Source organism: Gadus morhua, chromosome 13, assembly GCF_902167405.1.
Source record: "Gadus morhua chromosome 13, gadMor3.0, whole genome shotgun sequence".
NCBI lineage: Eukaryota > Metazoa > Chordata > Actinopteri > Gadiformes > Gadidae > Gadus > Gadus morhua.
In genome coordinates this window covers 21169415-21196698 of record NC_044060.1, presented here as the reverse complement: position 1 = coordinate 21196698, position 27284 = coordinate 21169415, and the positions used below count along the sequence as shown (strand labels likewise).

General features: G+C 44.1%; 1 protein-coding gene across 1 annotated transcript in view; it reads right to left on the bottom strand.

The window, feature by feature from the left end:
- Window positions 1–678: 678 nt before the first annotated feature.
- The window catches only part of cntn6 (contactin 6), a 62777-nt gene continuing 36171 nt past the window's right edge, over window positions 679–27284 (bottom strand). The window contains exons 4-23 of the mRNA XM_030375944.1: window positions 26496–26671; window positions 24625–24720; window positions 20842–21045; window positions 19110–19212; window positions 18615–18799; window positions 18148–18290; window positions 17236–17365; window positions 16639–16795; window positions 14250–14377; window positions 13406–13581; window positions 12539–12656; window positions 11439–11597; window positions 10651–10800; window positions 9266–9336; window positions 8159–8393; window positions 7473–7588; window positions 4517–4712; window positions 3716–3828; window positions 2664–2838; window positions 679–2219 (exon numbers count right to left, since the gene is read on the bottom strand). Of these exons, the coding sequence (XP_030231804.1) occupies window positions 2134–2219; window positions 2664–2838; window positions 3716–3828; window positions 4517–4712; window positions 7473–7588; window positions 8159–8393; window positions 9266–9336; window positions 10651–10800; window positions 11439–11597; window positions 12539–12656; window positions 13406–13581; window positions 14250–14377; window positions 16639–16795; window positions 17236–17365; window positions 18148–18290; window positions 18615–18799; window positions 19110–19212; window positions 20842–21045; window positions 24625–24720; window positions 26496–26671 (2917 nt within the window). The 3' untranslated portion in view covers window positions 679–2133. The remainder of the gene's footprint in view (window positions 2220–2663; window positions 2839–3715; window positions 3829–4516; window positions 4713–7472; window positions 7589–8158; window positions 8394–9265; window positions 9337–10650; window positions 10801–11438; window positions 11598–12538; window positions 12657–13405; window positions 13582–14249; window positions 14378–16638; window positions 16796–17235; window positions 17366–18147; window positions 18291–18614; window positions 18800–19109; window positions 19213–20841; window positions 21046–24624; window positions 24721–26495; window positions 26672–27284) is intronic.

Genomic DNA, 27284 nt, shown 5'->3' with positions numbered 1-27284 from the left:
TCAAGGATGCAGCCCTATCAAGATTCTTCAATGGAGTAAATACAAAATCCCATAACACCATCAACCCAAAGTAAGAACCACCACAGTGCGGTAATAAACTCAAATAAAGATAAAAACTAGGATTAAGAAGGCACAGGGCATGTTAAGATGTATAATTAAGAAGTACCAAATGGGTAACTTTTACAATAAGGATAAATAAATTCACATTGATTAACATTAGTCAATGCTGTAACAGGCATTAACTTAGTTAACAGTAAAATAATAATTGACTAATGGTTCATGTTTACTAATGGTGTTGATGTTAACTAAGGTTATGGTGTGCATGTTCCCTACCCTTAACCCCAGCACGTACGCTTATTCTATATAATGCTCATTATTCCATGGAAAAGTTAATCAGTGGTAACTTTACCATAAGGTTACTGTTAATTGACTGTTAGTCAATGCTTATTGCTTCATTAATTAATGTGAATGGATGGTTCATTAATGTATCCTTACTGTAAAATGTTGCCGCCCATTGTTATTTTTCAGTGTCTTACAGTGAAGACTTCAGTGGAAAATCCCTTAGAAATGTGATTAAAGTCATACATCAGTTACTCATATACATTGGAATAACTACCAATAAAAGTCTCAGAAGGACGGCACGTTACTCAAATAAGGCAGTAAATGCAGGCGAAGAAAGACATTTCAATATTTTGTTTTAATTTAAACAGAAAAGGAAAAAACAAATGTTGGGGTTGTGTTGTTCTATCAACAGAACAATATGAGAATGGAACTGAGCTACACAGCATGGCAGTAGCCTTCCTCTATTATTACCAGCTTTACCCAATTACATTGAAAGCCACATACCATGGATGTGTGTGTGTGTGTGTGTGTGTGTGTGTGTGTGTGTGTGTGTGTGTGTGTGTGTGTGTGTGTGTGTGTGTGTGTGTGTGTGTGTGTGTGTGTGTGTGTGTTTCTGTGTGTGTGTGTGTTTGAAGAACAGTAGGTGTTCCACTAATTGTGTTGATTGGCTGCTTAATTGTCAACAAAAATAAGGAAGAAAAATAATGTAAGGACGCTGAGCGCATGCAAACAGTCACACATACATTCACACAAAACACACATACACAGTAAATAATGCATATCCTAGTGCCGCATCTTAACTGCCAAGGTATTTTTGTAAGTCGCTTTGAATAAACGCATCTGCTAAAAGTAAATGTCATGTACATATTGCACTGTGGAAGACATACATTTAGAATGAATATGCTTTCTGAAATATTTTGACAGAAATGCAATGCATTTTCAGAGCCAGACAACTAATCAAGGACATGTACAGGGACAATAACAAGAATGAGAGAGAAAAATACAAGACTACCCCCATGCCATTGATAAGCGTGACCTTTCAGCGATATAGATCCCAACAGGATAATTTGTTTCAAAGCAAATTGAGAAATTATTATGATCTCGTTGAATTTTTAAGGCAGCATTTAAAAATGGGAAATTAGCCTTCTATTAACAGCAAGTACTTTTGAGAATTGGCTCTACTTAGAAATCTGTGAACCTCTCTGAAAGAGCTGCTTTCTCCATACTTGGATCGTTTAATAAGAAGAACTTGTCTCCACATTGCTGTTTCTTTGTATAATCCCCTCAACCAGAGCATCTCACATCCCTTTACTCTTGACTTTGCATGTGGAAATCACATTGGAGCTGGCGCGAACGAAAGTAACGAAGAAATATGCAAAATGTTTCACATACTTGCGCTAACAACAAGGAGAAGGGTTATTTTTGAGAAGGAAAATGGAGCCTGCTCAAGGCTGGAAAGGTTAGTAGCACGATGCTTCAAGGAAAGCAGGTGAGAGTATAAGGCTTAAGAAATTATACAATCAACCTTAGAACAGGTCCCTTTAAACCCTATGCACTACAGAGTGTCACCAGAAAACCCCCCGCATCAAATCAATACAACCTTGATCACAATCTGAAACTGACACAAGCAATAGTCCAGCTATATATCTTTTGATTACAACTTTTACAAAAGAACGATCCGTCACCTATTTTAATATGCATATCATGTGGTTGAGAAGAGTTGCTGCTCTCATTTATCAACAAGGAGAGGCAGTGACTGCTAAACAGTGTGCTCACTAGACAGAGACATTGCTAATAGGACATCAGTGAGACTATCAAAAGTACAAAACAACAAATCCATCTCGATGTTGGGTCGTCGCTTCCTTTTGAGTTAAGACCTGTGAACAACAAGAATACAAGGATTCCTTCAATGTACGGTTCCAACAAAGAGTCCTGTGATCGCCTTTAAAATGCCACGTTGTTTAATGAAATGTTTATCTTATTAATGAAGCTCACTACCACCTCACAAGATTCCTAGCTAGAATTCTCTTCAGCAATCACAGTATATTTTCTCCCTCTCCAAATTGAGCCAAGGAGCAGAGATACACGCCATTTTAATGTCCCCCTTTGGAGGTCATTTCGACGTCTCCCTTCACAGATTTACTGTCACCGCCGTAAGAAAAGCTCCTCGCAGTGATTGTGTCGGGCAGCCAGAAAGGGCTACTTAATAAGATACTTAGTCTTGTTAAATGTGTTAAATCTTGCGTGACCTCTTGCTAGTTTAATCATTTATCCCCTTTTTTCTGTTCCTATCTTCATCACAGTACTGGCGTGGGCCTTACTTGACATCTTTGGTATCCGGATGGGGCCGCTGCTGCCGCCGTCGCCGCCGTCTGTCAGGACTTTGATGTGGATAAGGTAGTCCTGCTCCTCGTCGGAGGGGACCTGAAGCTCCACGCTGGTCCTGTTGGTCTCCAGGATGCGAGTTCTTCCCTTCCAGGTCTCCCGGTACACCACCTGCGGACGGTAGGGCACCCACAACACACACGCACACAAAGGCACAAGTTCATGCAGGCGCAAAAACACACACAGACACACACACACACACGCACATGCCCACACGCATACATACACACACACATACACACGCATATGCCCATGCCCACACATACACACACACACACACACATAGAAAGGTTGCTACGTGATCAAATGATCAAAATAGGAACGATCAACAAATAAATGGACAGCTTTTGCTTGAAGCTGTTGAGAAACTGATTTCTAATGTTGTTGCCAAAGGATGTGTTTGATGTCATGCCGTGGATATTTCCAAGAAACAAATATGTCTTACAGGTTAGGCCAGGAACGTTTATTTATGTCACACCCTTTAAACACAACACAGACAATCATTTGGAACAGAAATGAAAAGTAAAAGTCTAGGAATTGGAGAGGCTTAAAAGGAAAATAAGTAAGCAAGTAAGCAAGCATCAGTGAAAATAGTAAATAAATATATAATGGAAAACACTGAGGATGCTGACAGAACCACAATTCATAGAAATTGTCCGGACAATTGGTTTGCTACAAAGACAAAGTCTGTGCAAAATGTCTCGAATGACATTTATCGTTTTACTGGGGGTGATGGCCTGGGTCCCCCAATTCATCCAGTCCTCAACGAGAGAGATTATCTTTATCACCTGGGAGAGATCTTTTAATTTGGAGGAGTCGGACAGGAAGGGATCCATAACGTGACGCTGGGGTGGTGAGCTTCATCAGCAACCCAACCCCCCCCCCACCGTACCGCAACCAAGAGAGGCACCTTATTGCTATGATAGCAGCAGGCGAGGATATTGTTTTCCCAGTTAAGGTCTTTCTGCTATCAAGGTGACACACTGACCTTATACCCTGTCACTTCGGACTCATTTTCCAGCGCTTTGACGTGTTCCCAATTCAGAAAGATCCGGGAGTTCGTAAGGTTCCACTCAATACTGCCTGGGGCCTGACTTGGAGCTGTGATGTGACAGAATAGGCGGGGACACAATAAAGACACGTGTGCATGCATGAAAAGATCCGAGCATGACACATGAAAATCCATGCTCACATTTGATTGCATCCACAGAACCACTCACTCATCCTTAAAGACACTAGCAAACTGATAAGCAACTTCGAACATCTTTCCTTATTGACCCCCATGTCAAACTGCAACGACAAATTAATGAATTTCTTATTGGTATTGGTGTGTGTATAATTATAAGACAGCTCTACCTCCTGAAAAGGCTCAAAAAAACTCTTTAGCATTAACGAGGTCAGTTTCATGGTAACACATCTCTTTTTTTGGATGAGCCTAAAAGTTTAGTTACTACGATGTCAATGTCAACAGTTTCAATTTTAAGACACTTTGGATAGAAGCATCTGCTAATTGGTCTACATCAGTTATTTTGAGAATACTGATTCCTATTTATTTGTTGACAAATGTTAAAATGTAACATATCTTTTATTAGTTAATCACTTCACAGGAATCACAGGAATCTTTAAGCAATGGTATCTTTCTAAGCACTGATGTCATTTCATTTTTAGCGTTATGTACTTTTATTGACAGTATAATTAAGCTATTACTGCTTTGTCTGGCGTCCCTTAAATCAAACACCAAAAGATCTAAACGGTGAATGCTAGAGTCATGGAATAGTGGTGGTCTTACGGGGTTTCTTGGTGGTGATGTTACAAGGGGCACTGGGGGGGCCGAGGCCGGCAGTGTTGCGTGCCCGGACAGTGACTAGGTACACGGCGCTGGACTTCAGGCCGGAGAACAGAGCCCCCATTGGCCCTGGGTCTCCCTCTGCCACCCTCATCCCCTCTCCTGCGCTCTGCTCCGTACCCTCCTCCCAGCAGAGGACCTGCACCGGAGACATGGTCGTGATTACCCTGAGGATCGGAGGATCGTTTGAATGGCTCATTTGAGAATAATGTCGTTCATTTGTCAAATAATGATAATGATAATAATAATATAGTGCAATTGTGTGGTTGATTAGCATATAATATAGTTCACTTGTAAGATAACAATAATCATAATAGTCATAATCATAATAATAATCATAATAACAAAAAACATAATTGGCATGGTTCATTTGCATATAAGATAGTTTAATTGTTTACAGTGTTGTTAAAGATTGTTTAAACAACGTTAACAATTAAAAAGTAAACTACTGAACTTGGTGAAAATAGATAAAATCACATAAATAAGTAGTATTCTTGTTTACGTTTATTCATTTACAATACAAAGAAAACAAAATAACCAATAATATATACAAATAAATGGTATTGTTATAACCCCGAAAAAGCAATACTGTTGGACACTGTCCCATTGCCAAGGTCTCTCTCTCTCTCTCTCTCTCTCTCTCTCTAACCCTCGCTCTCTCGCTCTCCATTTGAATGCATGCAGATGACATCATCACTGCCAATATCCTGACGGCGGGCATGTAGATGTGCATGGCTTTCACCCAGAGCCAGGTGAGCAACGCCTCACACTTATCATACGTCTGCCATCTGCTATTCAGCGCCGCCGCCGCAGACAGGTGGACAGTGGCCTAGTGAGACGTCTGGCGTACACTGTTATTAAATGACCTCCTCTGGTCCCACAAAGTCACTCGAGTCACATGCCATTTTGTCCCCCATGTCCCCCCTGTGTCCACCCCCCCCTCCTCCCACCCTTTGCCGACGGCTGTTGGGGCTGGGGGAAAAGGGTTCAGATGTTCTTCCCAACCTTGTCCCGTAAGCCATGGGTACCAGGGAGTACAATGTGGTGTGCGGAAGTAGAATGGTGAATAATGCATAGTTGATCAACTGGAAACTTTAGCATTCGGGTCAATTAGAGATAGCTTCCATAATGTAGCGCGGATTTCCAATAATGTAAACTGTGTTTTATGGTATGATTTAATTTACCGTGTACATTTTTGATACTTTGATTAACATTTCCTCCGCACATTATTATTTTTTTTACCTCTGCGTCCTCTCTCTCAGTACTTAGTTTAGTCCAACAGACTGCATTCATCATGGCTGCCTTTAAGCTATTAAAAGCCATAAAGGGCAAAGCACATGGGAGATATAACATCATTATAACTAGGAGTAGAGGAGCGTAAACGGAGCCCTTTAACATATCAACCTATTCCAAGTACTGGAGAAGTGTCGGGGGGGAGAGCAGAAGAGGAATGGTCTCAGGCCGCACTTAGTGGACCAGCAAGATGCGCTCACGGCATTGGGGATGGTGCCATCACTGGGATGGTTCTGATTGGCTGCCGTGTACATGACATGCTTTGTGTGCCTAGCTACACTAAGACTGGATGGTTATGTAACTGTAGTTACATCTGCAGGCATAACTCTCGTTAATGTAGGTTAACAGTGATGTCTGCAAACATTTCAGTACATACAGTAAAATGAGTGGTCATTACCAGATAATTTTTTCATGAAATGTATTTACTTCTGATTTCCCTTTTCAGTTTTGCTTTGACTAAGCACTGCTTGACTACAAAAGGTTGTCAAAAACATTTTAGTTCCCCATTATGACAAATCCTATCTTCTATCAATTTACGATAATGACTTTGAATTGCTCTTAAGGAGGTCATTGAGGGAGAGCCAAACAATTCAATTTAAAGAAGGATTTAAAGTTTTCACAGCTGTTTTTAAGGACTACAACTAAACATATCCTCTGCGTTAGACGACTCAACCTCCAATGTTTCTCCACAAAGATTTAAAGCTAGCCTGGGCCGTAACCTTGTGTTTTTCCTTGAAAGATCACGGTTTTCAAAATATCCAGATTTTCTCACCTCGATCCCCGGGGGAGAGTTTGTTGTAGAGTGCCGTGTTGTTAACACATTTTATTTTTCACAGCTATGGCTTCCCAAGGCACTGGGTTGTTTTGGAAAACGAGAGCAGCTGTGAACACACATCGTCCCTATTTAATCCTTGAGATTAGACTGTGACTAATAAACAGCTCCCATGTAGGCTGAACATTTAAATATCTATCTGCCTTTTGGCTGGCAGGTGACAATTTCTTGCTGTACTACCTACTGTGCTTTTGTCGGCTAAATCATGGGATTCATGTGATCTATTTCCCTTTGGCTTTAATATCCCCAAGCAGTAGTGATTTGGGGTAGCAAACAAAAAATCATATTTTTTTTATACAGATACACTTCTAATATGATCTTCAAAAGTAATTCTGCTATTTTGTCACTACTGCTAAAAGACTGATCCCATGTTTTCAACAGTCGCTCCGCCAACCAGTTTGCTAACAAACACCCTGAACCTGATTCACCTTCTCTTTGTGGCGTCGAAGTGCCTTCTCTGAGGCACTAAGATGTGAGGAGGGACCCCAGCGGTGAGGTGGGTGGATGTGTGGAGCTGTGTGTGTTGATGGCTGGGTCTGACAGAGGGTTAAGCTGCTAGGATACCTGTGGTATTCCGCCATGGGTGTGTGGAGCATTTCCTATACAACATTGCTCAATATAACGTTCCTGCACAACGATGGAACATAAAAACAAGGCTTATAGCTGAAACAACTAAGTATCCCGACGTTTATTTCATTACCATGGTGATTACATGTCACCCCCCTTCGACCAAGAGCTCTCGGCCTGAAACGGGTTCCTTTTTTTTGTTCATACCTCATATCCAGTGATCCGTCCACTGCCAGGACCTGGTGGCACCGGTTCCCAGTACACCTCAATCTTTGAGGACGACACGCTCCTGGCCCACACTCTGGACGGTGCCTCCGAGGGCTCTGAAAATACACAACCATAAATACTAGAGCTGTCAAGCGATTAAAATATTTAATCGTGATTAATCGCATTAATGTCATAGTTAACTCACGATTAATCACGATTAATCGCAAATTCTTTTTCTATGCTAAATATCCCTTGATTTTTTTGTCCCATAATTCTTCTCATTTTAATTCTCTTATCAACATGGTGAAGTGCATCGGCTTTCCTTGTGCAAATTATTTTTTATTGATAACAACATTGGCATATACTGATCAAAACAGGACGATACAAAAAAAGAGCCTATAGTGCAATTAAACGACTGCTTTGAACAAATGTAATTTGAACATAGCAGTCAGTCTACTGCTTCTTTGTTTTGAGCCAAAGAAAAAAAAATAAAAAAAAAATTACATTTTTTAACGCCGTTAAAATTGGTTTGCGTTAACGCCGTTAATAACGCGTTTAACTGACAGCTCTAAAAAATACCTTTGATTGATCATTTGTTTGTAATACGATTGGGCCTAACTAAGACTGAGCACCTGGAGCACCTGGAAGGACTAAACTAGTGTATGTGAGCGAAAAACAGTACTGACCGTCTTCGGCGGAGAGCACTGTGACCATGGGGCTGAACGGCCCCTCGCCCACGGCGTTGTAGACCCCTACTTTCACCTCATAGCGGGACAGGGGAGCGACACTGTCGTTCCAGTACACGTAGCGGGAGGCGTCGGGCGAGGCCAGCACGGCCTGGGACCACACGCCGGACCCCTGCGGCCGGAACGCCACAACGTAGCCCAGGTCCTCGCCGCTCTGCAGCTCCTCTGGGATGGGCTGGGATAGAGATGGAGTAGAGTAGAATGTGATATTAATAGAGGAGAACGGACCATGTAAAGATCGATAGATACAGAGAAAATAAAAAATATAGATATTATTTTTCTGACTTTTTGTTATTTGATGTCGTTAGCTAGATATTCTTTAGCGAAGATGAAGATAATAGCAATGTTAAATATGGTATCTTTTGTTGGAAAAAGTAAGGTTTTATTTTCTATATAGCGTTTTTCTTCTCCTTTCTATCTTTGTTCAAGGTTGTGCCAGTAGGAGCTCATGGGTAGCGATGCCTTGAGCACATCGCCTCCCCAGGGATACGGAGCAAACAGACAAACGGGTAAACATCCTGCTTGGTGACACATTTGCTTTGCTTGTGATTCGCCTATGAGCCAAGTTTCTTTGTTTCAAGTCCTCTTCACCTCCGTGAGATGCGGGGTTTGTTCCAGAGTACCAGTAGGACAAAGATATCAAGGTTCTGTCATGATTCACATCTACACTCATCAGGTTTGACAAAAAGATAAAAGCAACGCAGTTTGATCTTTGGCAAACCATATCACAGAGAAAGATACACAAAGCATCTGGACTTTTTGTTCTGCAGCCACAACAAAAAATAGACATGAATAAATGCCTCAGCAATTACCATCAAAGTCCAAAGGGATTCTGATTGACATGCTTGAGTTTACACTTTTTGAAATGACATTTCTGTGTCAGCAAATCAACAATCCAGGCCTTTTAAAAATAACCTGCATTCATCAATGCTGGCCAAAATGCAGCTATTATTATTACTCAGCAAAAATCCCACCATTGGCAAAATCTCTCAAAGTGATGTGTCACAGCAGTGGCCCTCACTTAACCATGAGTCAGGATCCTCTTACCTCCCAGGAGATAACGAGCTCTCCCCCGCTGCCGCCCCCCCCTCTCACGTTCACTGGGGCCACCTCAGGAACTGGATGCACAGGAAACAGGAAACAGGAAACAGAAACGTCATTCTTCAGAATGCTGCAGGTTAACACTATGCTTTCATTGTAAAGTGGTGCTTCTCTCTTTTTAAAGAAAAACACAAAGGATTATGTCCAACCGTGAGACAATTTACAAACCCTTTATTTTTGGGTGGTGGTGGTGGTGGTGGGGTCCAATTGTAATCAGTTGCATTCTCTTTTGGTTTTCTGAGCGAAGTACGATTAGTTATGTTATGATCTCATTTTATGAAGCCCAGCATGAAACCAGTGGGAGTCCGGTCACACTGGGATTTAACCAGCAGGACGGGAACACAGGGCAATGCTTCTTCAAAGTACACAAAATAATGTCATATAAAGGCCCATTCATTCACTGCTTCACGGTGTGGAGGGGGATATTCTCTTCAATGTTTTCCGTCTACCTGAGTCCTCTATAATTGTGGGATTCAAATTGTGGAGGGCTGATATAGAGACAATGCTGGTTTCCATTTAGGTTTCCAGTTGATCAACTATAAATTATTCACCATTCTACCTCCGTACACTGTACATAATTTGGTCTTTAGATTTTGATAATAACATGATGTAGTGGATCTCGATGGGCTGCAGTCTGCCTGTAGGCCTCTTTGAGCAAGATGCTATGGCCCGCTAACTGCTTCCTAATGACGTGTAACTGTCTGCACTATCTAAGCTTTACCTGCTCTTTAATGACATGCATCTGTATTCACCATCTAACCCCTACCTGCTCCTCAATGACATGCATCTGTATTCACTATCTTCCCTCTAACTGCTCCTTAATGCCCTGTCTCTGAATAAACTATCCAACCCCTACCTGCTCCAGAATGGCATACATCTGTATTCACTTTCCAACCCCTACCTGATGCTTTAGGATATGCATCTGTATTCACTATCTAACTCCTACCTCCTCCTTGATGCCCTGTGTCTTTATTCACTATCTAACCCCTATCTGCTCCTTCATGACATGTATCTATATTTACTGTTTAAAAGTGCCTACTAAATGTCTAAATATAAATTGTGTCTCCCTCCCTCCCTCATCAGCTGAACAGGCTGTGAACACATTTCTAAAGATAATTGATGCTGTTATTAAGTATGAGAAACGCATTCAATAACAAATAGATGAACCTCGGTAAACGTCTGCCGATTTGTCCCATGGGCTACAGAGTCAGACAGAGTCAGAGACAGAGGCAGCGACATTTGAGAGACAAACAAAACAAAAATCTAAAATTGGTGAGTGAGCAATCAGAGACATGAACACAGCGTTAGGGATCATCAGTTTTTTGTTGTACCTGCGGCTTTAGTTTGAACGTGTCGGGATGGCATGCTGGGCTCCCCAACGCCCACACCGTTGATTGCCACAACCCTGAACTCATGTTCCACCCAGGGTTTCAAACCTGTCACTGTGGCGTGCGACATCTGTCCAGGCACACAATCAGGAACTAGGATTAAAGAAGTCAGAATTGAAAGGTTTTACTTTAAATATATCTAAGCACATAACTATTGCGGTTTGCAGTGTGCATTGCTCGTTTTTATAAAGCGCTCTATAAAGGTTGACTTGATTGGAAAAAAACAGTTCAATTGTAAAGAACAACTACTATATAATATATTCACTATATGTATTGCGTCTAAAGTGATTAAAAATGCAATAACTAGACTTATCATTAAAACATACAGGGTGTTACCATGCACACTATTAGTTGAAAGGTTATGAACAACTCCTGCCTCAATGACCATCACAAAATCCTCAGATAAAATAAATCCTCATCTTTTTCTCGGTGACCAGGGAGCAATGCTCTTATCAATAACACATTGAATAAAGGAGAGGCCTTTCACAACCGCCATGAATAAAAAAATAAAAAGGTGGAGTCAATCCATCTCACTTAGTGCCATGTTCAGCACATATTGATCGATTATTAAAACCTCCATGATTCGCAAACATTCCCTTTAATGCCGTTGAATTTAGCCAATTGTGTCGCACCTCAGGATAAAAAAAGATTAAAGAATATTAAGAAGTCAAATCTATGCAGTGGCAGCCTTTCAGTGGATGGGGGGGGGGGGGGGGGGGGGGACTAGTCACCTGTCTGGGCGGTCTGCCAGCCTATAGAGTAGGGGGTCCTGGCCTGCAACGTGTAGCTGGTGATGGGGCTGTGGTTGTCGGGTCCAGACCCCCAAGAGAGCTGTACGCTGGTGTCGGTAATCCTGCTTACAACCAGGTCCACAGGGGCCCCCGGCGGCCCTGAAGCCCGAAATAAAAGATGGTGTTGGGGAGGGTGGTGGTGGTGGTGGTGGTGTTGGTGGTGCGGGTGGTGGGGGTGGTGTTGGTGGTTTGGGTGGTGGTGTTGGTGGTGGTGGTGGTGTTGGTGGTGTTGGTGGTTGTGGTGGTGGTGGTGTTGGTGGTGCCGGTGGTGGCGGTGGTGGTGGTGGTGGTGGTGGTGGATGGGAGGGTTTGGGAAAAGGGCAGACGGCTTTATCAGCTTTATAGTTCCATTGCAGCTGAGACCAAAGCAATCGATCAGGGTTTGTTGCATGCACTGGGCAGAACAAAGAGGAGTAGAGAGGGTAGAAGGAAGAAGAAGTGTGTGGCCTCATAACTCATCTAAAGAAGCCTCAAACGACGGCTGTTTGGAGACAGAATAGAGAGGCTGTGTTCTTTTGGAAAGTGTGGTGGAAGGGGACCAGTAGAAGCAGTTGAAGAATATTGTATTCATGTACATATACAATACTTAAAAGTACAGCGTTGTAGGAGTTCTAAAACCTTGTTTTTATTGTTTGTGACAATGCTGATAAAAAGCTTTAAAAAACAACAATCTCTTCTACTTCTTGCAATGATTGTCTGTCTAGAGAACAAGTGGATGAGCTATTGTTGTTTCAGACATTTTTTCAGGCGACTGTGAGACAGAGGAGGAAAACAAAACCGGGCAAGCGCTTCATTTGAGATTTGGATGAGAAATAAACTAAACTAATTTAACAGGGCAAATAAATAAACATGACGGCATTTCATGACATTATGGGGTTTATTTTTGAAGACAAAACACATTTTCTTTTTGCCTATCACACAGCCGAAAGAAGTATGCCTCAATGTCATCCAAATCCCTTCAACAATGACACAGCACATAAACTAATTAGGGAACGGCTAATATGAAAGGATGACAAGCTATGCATACATAAGGCCCTTACCTCTGACAATCAGGTCTGCTGCAGCCGACACGCTGTCAACCACTGTGTGCACCTTGCATACATATTTCCCAGAATGCTTCAGCTGAACGTTACGTACCATCAGGTCACCTGCCGACACCTAATGAGAAGGTGTACAGATTTAATAACATTTTCAGAGGGGCTGGGTCTATTGAAAGAGCAAAGTAGTCACCCAGAAACGATAAGTCTTGCTCGACTTTTCCAACGTATTGACACGGGAAAAACATGTTCATGGACCGCATTGGCTCCTGAGAATTGAGCACTGACATTTGGAAACTCTCAAAAATAATTAGATAATGAAACTGGGGAAAATTTCCTCATGATAAGGTACTCAAGTAACTCCAAGGGCAAACATTTTGCTGCTGATTCCTCTGAATCCGCTGATTCCTTGTTCCTCCGTAAGAACTAGGAATACAATGTGGAATCACTTTTTTAGGCTGCATGAGCAATCTGATACCAGTCAAACATTCAGTGTATTCAAGTAATAATTAGTATGTGCTCATAAGTACAGTACATACTGACAATAAAACTCTTTTTGAATTTGATTCTGATTAAAATTGTGGAACTCGTGGTCACTTTTACACCACATATACAGGCATGTTATATTTTAAACAAATTAATGTTAAATATACTGTTTTTCATACAAAATTGTTATGAAATGTATTGCAATTATTTGCAATATCTCTCACTCTTCTGCAGTTCTCTGCCTTGTTCGTTCAGAAGTTCTGAATCATTTTTTTTTGTCGTTCTTTCTGTAAGCATATTCTTATACATTGGAGAAACCCATTTTCGGAATTCAAGCGGAGCATCATTTGCGGCGGGTTGGGCTTAGGGCAGAAACGTACGTACCCCTCCGATCATCTCAAAGTGTTCCCGCCGATGGCCCAGGTCGATGGGCTTGCCGTTGAGGAACCACTTGAAGACGGGTTCCAGCGTAGGGTCGCTTACAACCTCGCAGGGCAGCACAACGCTCTGGCCCACTGTGGCGTCCAGGGCCAGCGGGGGCACCACAATCCTGGTGGGTTCTGTCGGGGAGAGAAAGAGAGAAAGGAGAAGGGAAGAATGATAGAGACAGAGAAAAAGCGAACGAAAGTGTTAAGGAGAAAGAATCCACCAAATAAAAAGTGATAAATAAAGAAAGTAAAAAGAGAGATAAACAATAAGAAGAAATGTCAAAGAAAGAGTGGAAGAAAAAGAAAGTCAGAAAGAAAGAAAGACAAAGAGCCCAAGACGAACGGACAGAAAGTAAGCAGCTTTTTAAAATGATCAGCGCTCAATGATCAAGTGACCTTTCATGAGTTCACATCTGTTCGACAAGTTCCCTTCCAAAAACTTAAACCCCTTGCAATCAGAATTCCGGCTTCCTCCAGATTGAGACAAGATTTTTTTGCGTACAATAACCATCTGTTATTTTGCTAAATCTCCCTCCCGTCGCCGCTGTTTCATTACATTTGTTAACGATCTAAACTATTTGTAGTACACATGCCAAATATTTTCACCACTCCTCGGTGTGAACAATAACTCAGGGCTGACAAACCCAGGGAAGACTTATGCTTCTGTCAAAGCCGCGGGAACATAAAATGGCTGTATATTTCATGATCAATTTCATGCTTGGCTTGCTGTTTTTCTAACCTTAGAAAAGATTTAAACTCTCTGTTTAAAAGGTAGTGAAAGCCCACCAAGAGTAATGTACCTTTTACCACCAGCGAGCCGGAGCTGCTTGACGTTCCGAAAATGTTCTGGGCCACGCACGTGTACCGCCCTGCGTCCGATTGGCTGGTGTTGGTGATGCGCAGTGAGCCGTCCTCCTTGATCGCCCGTCTGAAAATGAACACAGAACTCCCTCTATAAAAGGTTTTTCACACCACTTGTTCGATCATTATCAATGACTAAATGAATTACTTTATTCTCTTCCTTGCCCCCATTTCCGCTTTCCGCTTAGTTTTTTCTTATTCTATCTCTTTCTCGAGAAGTTCTTTCTAAAGGCACATCAGTGTACATCAAGAGATAGCAATTGTCGTAGTTCAAGCAAAGCATATATGCTTTTGGGGTCAGCGTGGCGCTGGGTTCCCAATGGGATACTGGGGCCTGTTAGAAAGATCCAGAGTAAAAAGGCTAGAGCGGCACGAGGCAATACCAGTGGAATCACTTTATACATCCTTATCAATGTAAAACATACGTAGCAGATACAATCGTCCGACTGCAAGCCATTGGTTCCTAGATATAAGACTTTGAACTATCACAGTTTCCGGGGGAATGGTATGAGGATAACGCTGACTAAAATACCAAACGCAGAAAGACAGACGAGAGACTGCAGACATGAAAAGGAAGAACAGTCAACCTCATATTCGTCTCTCGCAGTATGAGATGTATCTATATGCCAGAAGCTGCTCGCGACGATAACACGCTCACGTTGCCATTGTTGGTATTCAGCGAGAACATTTGCAAAACACATGTAAACAAGACTCCACTTTTCGTAACCTTTGCTTTCACCAAAAAATGAAACAGAAGAGTGAAAAAAGGTGATCGGTGGCAGCGAGCAACAGCTCAGAAATCAAACACATTTCTATGAATAAATATGTATCCAGCAGGCGCCCCAGCCAAGAGCCAGTGAGCATGTCTGACACCGTGTGCTTTGCCCTGATTTATTGACCAAAACATCAAGCACTGAGTGATGGAGGCCTGCTGAGGACATGACCCCAGGGCCAATGAGCTGTAAAACAAATAGAAACCTAAAGAACTATCTGCTCCGCGGACAAGAGCTGCCTGCGCACTAGGGGAGCTGGCCTGCCTGCCTCCCAACCCACCGTAAATAATGACCATTAATACCCATTCATTAAATATGTGGTCATCATTATTTATTTGCATGCATGTATGTATGTATGTATGTATGTATGTATGTATGTATGTATGTATGTATGTATGTATATATGTATGTATGTATGTATGTATGTATGTATGTATGTATGTATGTATGTATGTATGTATGCATGTATGTATGTATGTATGTATGTCTGCATGCATGTATGCGTGTTTGTATGCATGCGTGTACGTATGTATGTTGTTGAATGGTTCAAAATTGAATTAGCTTGAGCGACTTTTTCTTCTTATCAAACATAAAGAAACAACGTCACTGATATTATACAACTCTTTGAAACACTATACACATTAAAAGTTTGGCTGAAAAGTAACTGTAGAAAGACCGTGGCAACCCTTGTTTCTTAGTCTTTGTGTCTTTGTTCCCGGCACAGTGGAACTATCTCAGAAGGACATTAAACTTGCATGATAACTTCAAAAGCCTGATGTTTCTAAACGGAGCGCTGTTGAGTCAGCTGGGTGTCAGTCGGCTGCAGTTAAAATTAATTGAATATATCAAATAGAAAGAAATCACATTTGCATACTCATGCTGTTGCGTCTCACGGATCCTAATAGGTCTTTTAGGGATAATCGCAGGCGGCTACTTTATTCCTCCCTCTCTTTCCCCGAACCCCTCCATAAAAGTGACATTCATGCTGCACGAGGACCCCACCTTGACTTCTTCATGCATATTGCATAGTCCCAAGGACAGCCACCCTCTGCGCGGCCTGTGTTTATGGCCACTGCTAGAGATTGATCAAGAGGCTAAGCACAATGAACTGCTCGGTCGGTCGGCAACACACTTAACCTTCCGTCGCCGAGGATTCAGGGCTAAAACCAAAAAATAATACGTCCCATTAGCATTTTTTTGTTATTTGGCCTCCGTGCTTAACTGTTGCTCGACAAAACCTTCAACTGCCCTTTTCTCTATTTTTGCTAGTTTGCTTTAAAAATATATTTATGCCATGGCATGTTACACTGGTTGAAGGCACTGGAAAAAAGCAATAACACAACAACAAAAGATTTTCAGAGATCTCCCTCTAAAACCCTACACCACCTGGGGTGTATTTCATGCCACAATGACTTCCAAAGTCCGCTTGAGGTGAGCCATAAATAGCAATGAGCTGGGGGGGCAGAGGGGGGGATGCTCCTCCACACTTCCCCCCCCTCCCATTAATGCATGCTAGCAGCGGCATGAGCAGTGGTGCGTGGCGCACACCCCCTACCTCCTGGTGTCCTTCAGTAGCTCCCCTCCTCCGCCTCTCCTCCAGGAGATGAAGGCCTTGGGAGCGGCCCGCGGGCGACACTCCAGGACCACTTCCCCCCCACGCTGGACCAGGGTGGACTTCTTCACGGGGGTCCAGGAGAAGTCCGGCGCAGAGGCTGGGGAAGGGGGGCAAAGGAGAACATCGGGGCGACGGCATGCTACTTCTTTGTCTTAATGTCTTCCTAATGAGTCATTGGAGACGCTTTCATCCAGAGTCACTTGCAGTGGATTGGGATATATATATATAGTCACTGAGGAGCTGGAAGTGGTTTATCTTGCTCAAGGAGGCCCACAGGTTAGGTTGCAGAGACGTTGGGGATCGAACCTAGTTTCGGGAGGGGAGCCGAACAACCCAGCCGTTGAATGTGCAAAGTGCACATTCACTGGGCTTACGAAGACCGAAAACTTGACAGCAGCCTACTATTCTTTATTACAACACTCCAAACAGGCATAACTATTGGCAGAGTTTACTGGGAAGTGAGCATTCGGAACAAGTCTAATGTACTGTTTCAGACATGTAGTGTATGCATAGCAAACAGAAAAATACACGACTTACCCACAACCTTGAGCTCTGCGCTGGCATAAATGGCACCGTGTTCATTCTCCGCCAGACACTGATACATCCCCGAGTCGGTGAGAGAGACACTGGCTATGCCCAGCCTCCCATCTTCTATGTGAATCCTTTCCTGAAAAGTAAATCCACCAATGATTCATGTCCGTTCAAACTTTTCCTCCTATTTCTTGTTTATTCTTGTTTTTGTTTTTGTTTTCGGAGGTTTGAGGGGGTTGGGAAAGACTAGAATGCTAAATCCAAATCTGGAACATGAATCCATTTTCAAAAGTCGATTTACCAAAAGTTTTTGGTAAATACAACGTGAGGGGAATCTAATTTGTCTTTGAATTGTGTTTGGCTGTGGTACTTCTGAGGCATACTGTGCATGTCTGTGTCCTGTTTGTAATTGATATGTAGATATTGGACACTTGCAATCTCAGCCAACAGGGTACCAGATGGAAAAGTCTGGTTTATCTTCCCATATACAACATCTGTTCAATCCTCTAGGGCTCGTAGTGGTTTTTAGGCGGTTCGATGTTTGTTCTTGGTAGAGCTAAAAAAGTCTGTTGCACTCATTCAAAGAAATAAAATACGAGTCATGTGAACCAAGAGTGAAAGGGTGCAAGGTTTTTAAAAGGGATCATTCTAAAACATTGATGCACCTTTGTTTGATTTCTTCTACCTGCTGATATTACGGCCAGCTGTATTATTAAACTAATGGTTAGTTAGTTCCCAAGAATTTGGGAAAAAGGTGTTTGATCAGGCATAGTGTCTTTTATGGAGTATTTTTTATATGAAAGAAGAATTACAGTCCCAAGACCCCGAGCTAGGGGTTACGATGAATGTCAAAGAAATTACAAACAATATGTTAATAACCTCTGGGCTATTCTGAGCTAGCGAGCGGATCATGCATACCCCGGGTGCCATCGGCTGCCCGTTCTTCAACCATCTGTAGGTGGGCGTCGGCTTGCCGCTGGCTTTACACTCCCACTGCAGATTAGCCTCGATTGCGATGTTAGCATCCTTCAACGTCTGGAGCCACTGCAGGTGTTCAACGTCTGGGGATATGAACACAAACACAGGAAACCTTTTTTTGTGTTTTCAGCTGTGATTTTCAAGGACAATAATTAAGTTAAGTTTTAGTGAAGATATAATAAAAGTAATACTCAAATATTACATTTCTATCCAATATTACATATGTATATATAACATGCATACATGCACGTACACTAGGTGGAATTAAATAATACTGCATAAGAACAAAGTATTGAGTCGTTGTTTTTATTGACTTCATAAATAGATATTCCGAACATTGACTGCTCGGTATTCAGATCACATCATCGAAGAACATTCACCAGGCCCATTGTGGAACAAAGCCCTACTCTGGAAGAGGAGCCGCCCCCGGGCCACGTTCCTCCCCCTGCTGTTCTCGGCCACGCACTCGTACTGCCCCTCGTCCTCGGGCCGGAAGTAGGGGATCTCCAGCACCCCGCTGGAGTGGTGGATCTGGATCTTCCCCGCCAGAGGACTGCCGTCAGCCCGCCGCCAGGAGATGGAGGGCACGGGGCTGCAGGGGTCATCCGACAGCGGCAGAGAGAGGTCACACATATGACAGCACAAGATGGCGGCGTAACGCTGTGGGTGGGGGGGGGGGGGGGGGGGGGGGCACGTCTGCGGCCCCTGATTGTGCGGGACCGGGATGACTGACGTGTCCGCCTGCTGGCTCGTTGTTGAGATGGTGGGAGACGGCCACCGGAGAGCGTTATCGCCGAGGCAACATTGAAGATAATATATCGGGAGGGTCAGGGGTCGACGTGGGGGGAGGATGTGTGTGTGTGTGCGGGGTGGCGCTGGCGGAGGGGTGGGGAAGCACTTACTTTCCCAAGGCAAAGCATTCCAGCTTAACCGAGGACCCTGTGGGAACGTGAAGGCTCTCCGGGAACTGCACCTCGATCTTGGGTTCGTATTCGCCCATCACGGCTGCAGTGAGAGGGAAGACAACCAACGCTCAGTCGGAACATGAAAGAGGGTCATTAACCCGACAATCCTCGCCTTGAACGACACTTGCGTAGTAAATCCATGAGTTCTTCACCTGCCAGGTTTGCAATCATTTAGGCGGCATTCATTGGTAGATAACAAGTTGGGCAATCAAAATCTGATATCTGTGAACTTGTAGCCATCACTATTTCAGTTTCTGTGGAGCTGGTACTCCAATCTGGTGGTTTTTCACGGAAGCATGGGTTGGGATTACACATGTGCTTGAGCTCAGATCTTAAGTGCTCCACACACCGAGCTGTGATAAGGTGCCTTCTTCACACTGCACTGGTTGTGCCAGTCGGTGTGAGAGTGTACGTGTATCTCTGTGTGTGTTGTAAGTGTATGCTTGGGTGTGCTTATGTGTGTAGCAATTTAATATCTTTGCGTGTGTGTGTGTAGTGAGTGAATATGTGTGCTTGTGTATAGATGTGAGTTTTCTTGGGCATGTGTCTGTGTGAGATTATGTGCGTGTGTGTGCGTGTGTTTGTGTGTGTATGTATGTATGCACGTGCCCGGCCTGCACATGCTCATGCTTCCCTGTGAGTGAGCAGGCAGCAGCATATGTAAATATGTGCCCTCATGCAGACATTGAGCGTTCTCCTACACACAGCTCTGTTCATTGGGCCAGTTGTAAAAGCACACAATGAAAACCTCCTCTGTAAGCACAGAAGCCAAAACAAAAGCAATAAAACCAGTAAATACAGCTTCATGCTCCAACAATGACGGATCTCCCCGCCCCTCCCATCCAACACAGCAGCTTGCTTCTCTGCCATAATATCAGGGTGCTGCAGGGCCTGGCTGTTGTGTGTCTGTGTGTGTGTGTGTGTGTGTGTGTGTGTGTGTGTGTGTGTGTGTGTGTGTGTGTGTGTGTGTGTGTGTGTGTGTGTGTGTGTGTGTTTGGACGGATGGGTCGAGTTGCGTTGTAGGTGTGAATGCATGCTTCTGCACAGAGAGAGTGTATAAGGGGCCGACTGGGACAGAATTCATACTTAGTCTTACACACACTATTATAATCTCGCATATACATCACTATACTCCTTCAACATGTATGTATGAGAGTGTATAGCATACAGAATTGCTGGAAATTCCAGAGTGAAATGACAGCGCAGTATTTTGAGCGCCAGAAGCTACCAACTCTCTCACACACACTACTATACTCTCTCACACACACTTCTATACTCTCTCACACACAATACGATTCTCTCTCACACACACTACTATATTATCTTCCATAAACAACTATACTCTCTCACAAACACTACTATATTATCTTACATAAACAACCATACTCTCTCGCACACACTACTATAATCTCTCACATACACGACCACACATTCTCATACAAGCATGTACAAGGAGTATAATTCTGTGTGTGTGTATGAGTATAGTGATGTATATGCAAGATAATAATAGTGTGTGTAAGACCAAGTATGAATTCTATCCCAGGCGGCCCCTCATACCCGTGTGTGTGTGTATGTGTGTGTATATACATATATGTGTGTGTCTGTTCATGGGTACGAATGTGTGTAGGTGTTCATGCCTGCGTGTGTGTGTGTGTGTGTGTGCGCTCACCATCCGTGCGCAGCACAACAGGCGTGGGGGAGCTGAAGGCCGTGGCGTTGTTCATGGTGTTCCTCACCACACAGGTGTAGTTGCCCACATCTGACGCCTCCACCTTGGCGATGTACAGATTCCCTGTGCGCTGGGACACGAAGCGTCGGCTGTCCTGCAGAAGGAACCGGGGCTGCGCGTTGAACACCCACGAATACTTGATCTCTGTGAAAACATACACACACAACCACAGAGGAACAGCAGTCAGTGATGATAGGTGATTTCTAGTTTTAGAGCTCATGCTAATGCTAAAGATCAGACAGGCCGTTGAAATCCAAAGATTATTTGATCTCTTCAAAATAAAATGGATATATGTTGACGTTCGAAACTAATTGAAAACCCTTGGATGACCCCTGTGGAAATATGTTGAAATGAATTTAAGAAAAAGGCGTGGATGTAATAGCATTGCTGCTACCAAGACATGCCGATGAAAACGGCCAGATCTCTTTAAAATACTAGAGATACATATATATCTATATATATTATTCTATTTTATTGACATATATATATATTTAAATAAAATAATGGGGATACAAGTAACACAAGAAACCTTGGTATGGATCTTGGTAAGATATACATGAATACACATTAAAGAACGGCCCATTGAACACCCCAGAATATGGTATCTTTAGATACATATTACAAGAGGCAGTAATAGTCACATTATAGAACAGACGGCCGATTCAACACCAAGGAATATTTGATCTCGGTGAAAATAAAGAAGAGAATATACATATTAAAGGAAAAGGTATGGCGGTGATGTAATACTATAGACCAGACATGGCCCCAGGGAACAGAATATCGACAAAGGGTAATAAAAGAAGATATTATTTTCAATGGCATTCCAAAAAATCTACCAGACCGCACAATGACGACAAGGAAGAAGCAGGCCCGGAAATATATCCAGGTATAAATAGAAGGGTCGGGCCAGGATTACATTTCTTGGCTGATGTCAGGCTACCTATACAGGCAGAGATTTAATGGTATGTACAATGTAGAGGATGGGAGGTGGGGAATGAAAAGGGAAGGGAAGGGATGAGGGGGGCAGGGGGGGGATCTGGAAGGTGTACAGATGGGTGTGTCACCGATGCCTCTGTCCGTCTAGCATGGGGCGCGGTCCAATTTAGAAAGAGGAGCTGTCTGGACGGGACACGTGTGGTAGGGGTTAATGGGACAGAATGGCTTGACGTTACCCCTGCCATCTTATTATAATGCTTTTGCATGTGCGTGTGTGTTGGGGGATTGTAGGCTTTGGGTAGACAATCAAGTGACAGCTCTTATGACACACAACGGCTTTTCCCCATCCTCTCACACACACATACACACATATACTCACGCACACACACAGATGTGCACACACACAAAGAGCAAGAAAGAGTGTAATGCAGTGGGAGTGATAGCACGAGAAAGAAAGCAAGAGAGAGAAAGAGAGAGAGAGTGGGATGACGAGAGGAAGAGAAATAGGAGAAAGATAAAGAGCAAGAGTAAGGCAGGGAGAGATGGATAGATGGAAGGAGAAATACATGAAACAGGTGAGACAGAGCGATAAATAGATAGAAAAGGAAAGGGGTAGAAAGGTGGAAGACATAGATAGCTAGAGAGATCAGAAGGGAGATATAGAGAGAGATGGTGAGAGACAGAGAGGTTCAAACAGATAGTGGAGAGCAAGAGAGGGAAAGAGAAAGAGAAAGACGGAGAGAGATAGAGGGGAAGACAGAAAGATAAATAGAGCGAGAGGAAGGCAGATAGATAGAGAGGCATCCAGGGAAGGAAAAGAAGAGACAGAGAGAAGGAGGCAAAGACAGGGTGAGAGAGAGAGAGAGAGAGAGAGAGAGAGAGAGAGAGAGAGAGAGAGGGAGAGAGAGGGAGGACGACTGAGAGTGATGTGCTCGTTAAAGTGGCTTGGCGAGGTAGTTTTGGCAGAAGGAAAAGGGGAGGGCGGGGGTTTGGGAGAGAGGGAGGTGGGGGACCTGGGCTATTACAGCGGCCATCCCGTGTCAGGAACACATGACATGCGGCAGTAGCAGAGCCCCTTCCTCCCCCCACTTTCTCCCCCACTCCTGTCCCCAATGACAGGGTAAGGCGACTCATAAAACTTAAAGCTCTCAACCATAGACTTCAAGTGAATTAAAATCATTATGGGGAGAGAGCGAGAGAGAGAGAGAGACAGAGACAGAGACAGAGACAGAGACAGAGAGAGAAAGAGACAGAGAGAGACACAGAGAGAGAGAGATAGAGACAGCGGGAGAGAGACAGTGAGAGAGAGAGACAAAGAAGAAAGCGAGGCAGAGAGAGAGAGAGACAGAGAGAGAGAGAAAAAGGAGATAAAGCGAAAGAAAAGAAGAGAGAGCAAGGGAGAGAAGTGGTGAGGTTACAGACGGCCCCCAAACGGCTCTTTCATGATAACAGACCCAGGCGGGACCCCGCTCAGGGGCCAGCGGTCTCAGAGGCCCAAAGCGCCCCTCAGAGGGGTCCAGGCCCCCAGCGCCCCTTCACATAACCGACCCAGTCTAACTCTTGATTGCTCAGAGGAAAGACGTTCCTGCGTTTTTCACACATTTTTTGGGCTGCTTTGTTGGTCAAGTCTCAAAATAAAACAGCACAATAGCGTCAGTATGGGCCCCGGACCGTGAGAAAAGGATGACGATTCTGAAAAAAAATATCTTTTTTTTTTGTAATTGGGGGGGGGGGGGGGTGGTGAAGTGGGGGAGGTGGTGGTGGTGGTGGTGGGGGGGGGGGGCGTAAATTGCCAGAATGTCTCGCTGGAGAGCCCAGCAGGGGACACGTGTGTTTCTGGTTGGGGGGGAGGAGCGAGGAAGGAAGAGAGGGGATGGAAAAAATTGAAAAACTGGCGCACTGGCGTGAAATTGCGCCAGTGGGCACCGGGCGGCCACAGGAGTGCACAGCCACTTTGAGGCCTGCTAATCAGCAGCACACAGACACGGGGCCGGCTCACAGCTGGGCCCGCGGATAAATCCTCCCCGGATCCAGAACCCACCTTTCCTTTTTTCTTCCTTCCTTCATTTCTTCCTTCTTTTTTATTATCACCTACAGATAACCTGGCCAACACCGGCAGACATGACTGTTAGGGAGGAGGAGCACAGCGGAATGCCAGAGACTTTATAGAGGATGGCTTGGTCACAGATCATATTGGCTTGCAATAGGAAGAAGAAAAGGGAATCATTAAAAAATATATACGTGGGAAATAAAATAGAAAGCTGAGCTCAAGGTTAGGGGCAGTATAAACTAGCTATTAACTATAGGGCTGTTTATTGAGGTTTTGGAGGTATATATATTAATATATCAACACACATTTAAACAGTGGCTGATCCGCCAGCCATGATCCAAAAGAAAAGAAGAGAAAAAAGGCACTCTGTCAGACAGATAAGGAGAAAGCCGAGAAAATGGAGGGCAAGAGGATGCGTGTTTGAAACAAGGGCGTCACAATAGAAAGAGAGGGTTAGCCAAGAAAAGAAAAGAAGACGGTGCCCGCACACGCACACACACAGACACACAAACACACACACACACAGACAGACACACACTGGTGTTAGGAGGAGATAGCGAAAGTAGCAGGGGAGGGAACAATTGAGACTGCTGGCGCAAGGAATGTGTGTGCATCCGTTGAAGACAATGATACAAAGAGGGAGAGAGAGAGAGAGAGAGAGAGAGAGAGAGAGAGAGAGAGAGGGAGAGAGAGAGAAGGGGGGTGGTGGTTAAAGAGAACATAAGGTGCTCCGGTACCTCCGCTGTGGGGGGGCGGACCACACAGCAGAACCACCGCCTGGCCCTCTCGCACCGACACCGTGTTCCTCAACTTCCGGCTGAAGTTCTGTAGAACTGTGGAGAGAGAAACACACACACACACACACACACACACCAACAGTTTCTTAATATTAAGTAATTTAGCAGGTGCTTTAATCCAAAGCGATCACAAAGAATAATTCAAAATGCGTATGATTAAGAGGCAGGGATAGGGGTTGCGGTACCCCCTCCCTGTGGATGCCTAAACAGCAGATGTTGGGGTTCCAAACCCAGAAACATTCTGTTGTGGGAGTCAAAATACACAACCACTAAAATCCCCTGCTCCACTAGACTAGACTATCCTGTTCATGCAAACCAAAATAATAATAACGGAAGAAAAGTTTCTGAGGCTCTGACAGTTCTTTTTAGGTTCCTGTGAAAATCGGAGGCAAGGGAACGTTATTTTCTCCTTTACCTCCCAGGAGTGTATACCAGTCTGTGTATGTGCCTGGATGTCAAGCGCTAGCATCTTCACTAATTTCACCGCAGAAATAATCCCTCTGAGATACTGGAGGAGGAGGTGGGTGGACAAAAAGAAAAAAAACCTTTCATTAAATGCTGCGTGCAAGGATTGGTCCAAATACCAAACCCGGAGCACCTGAAAATACCATGCACATCCCATGAGGACTGGAGCAAATATCAGCCATGATGAAGTGGAACTCGGCTCAAGAGACAGAGGGGGAACGGGGGGAGGGGGAAATCTAATTAAGAGACGAATTGGAAAAAAACATCCGTTAATGAATTCCACCTGTACTGCATTATTGATACTGCTGCGTTAGTAAGATGGAGAGAATGTGTACCACCTAAACAATGGCTTCTCTCCAACTCGCAACTGGACACTTCACTAGACATGGCAAGCCAGGGTAACAAATCAGATTTAGGGAGATTGAAATTACTTTTCACACGCTATTAATCCCGGCTCTGCATTTGCACGCCCACATATCCACACGCACGCACACACACGCACACACACACACACACACACACACACGCACACACGCACACACACACACACACACACACACACACACACACACACACACACACACACACACACACACACACACACACTCATGAAAATACACCCAGACAAACATGCTTAAAACACACAATCAAACACGCACACACACACACACACACACACACACACACACACACACACACACACACACACACACACACACACACACACACACACACACACACACACACACAAACACACACAAACACATACATACACACACACAGACACACTCCAGTAACCACACAAATTGAACCCAACTCATGGTTGCCCATAACCATCAGCCCCAAGATTAGCACCATTCCTTTACGATGGAAAAAACATGACACACAGTATCAAATGGAGATATATCGCCGGTGGATATCATGGTGCATTATGACATAGGTACGCCAACCAATGGAAGAAGTGACAAAAATGTACTCTAAAAGATAGAAAAGATGAATGTGTTGTCAATATGTTTCATTTATTAATCCCAGAAGGTAAATTAATGGTAAAACACGATGCGTGAATTGCATCCTGTCAGCAGATCTCTTACTCCCTGCGAGCTATGTATGTCAGCAAATAGTCCCCGCTGAAGCACAAATACACACGCCGGCATGAGGGAAAGAAGAACAACTGCCACAACAACAACGATGACTAAAATTACAGCTATGGAGTTTTAAGACAATACTTCTCAAAAAGCCCTCCCTCTCTCTTGACACTTCCAGCTTGTTTGAGGCATTGGGTCCCAGCCTGGGAATAAGGCTTCTCCACAGCCATAGTGATCCACCAACACAAGTCACTGACTCACATGCAAACTTGATCTTGGCCTCCTTGCTGACGACGGTCCCTATGGCGTTGGTGGCGATACACTGGTACACCCCCCCGTGCTGCGTGGCTAGGGGGTCTCTGATCAACAAGTTCCCCTCGACCAGGCTGTAGCTGGGGTCCTGGGCGGGGTTGACCTCCCTTCCGTCCACCCTCCACCTGAGGACAGAGGGCTAATGATGATGTTGGTGCTGGGTGGGGGTAATGGTGTTGATTATTTGTGTGGGTCATTTAATGGGTGCATTTTCCGTCACGCAGGGATTGAAGAAGAAGGTTGTTTGTTTTCTAATGGGCCCTCCCATTACGACCATAACGGGTTCTCATTGTTATTATTTTGCCTGTTAGATCCGGCTAGACTTCCGTTGTCTCTCTGTGACCGGGATTTCTGCAAGCGACAGGCTATTATATTCTAGACATGTCTGATGTTGCTCCCGGGGTACGACTGGTCAGATTTAGAAGCCCGGGATTAGCAGTTGAAGACGCAAACAGGGGACATTTAACTGAGGGGGCTGATGAAGGAATTGCAATCAAATGGGAAATGTGATGAAAGTGGGGTCGTCCCAGAAAACTCGTAGAACTCTTTAAACACCCAGGCATGCATGCCCACGTATCAACACCAGACACCCCCCCCCCCCCCCCCCCCCCCACACACACACACACACACAGAAAGAACCAGACACACACACACACACACACACACACACACACACACATACAGACAGCGACAAACTAACACACACAGAGACATACACATGTAGACACCGAGAGACAA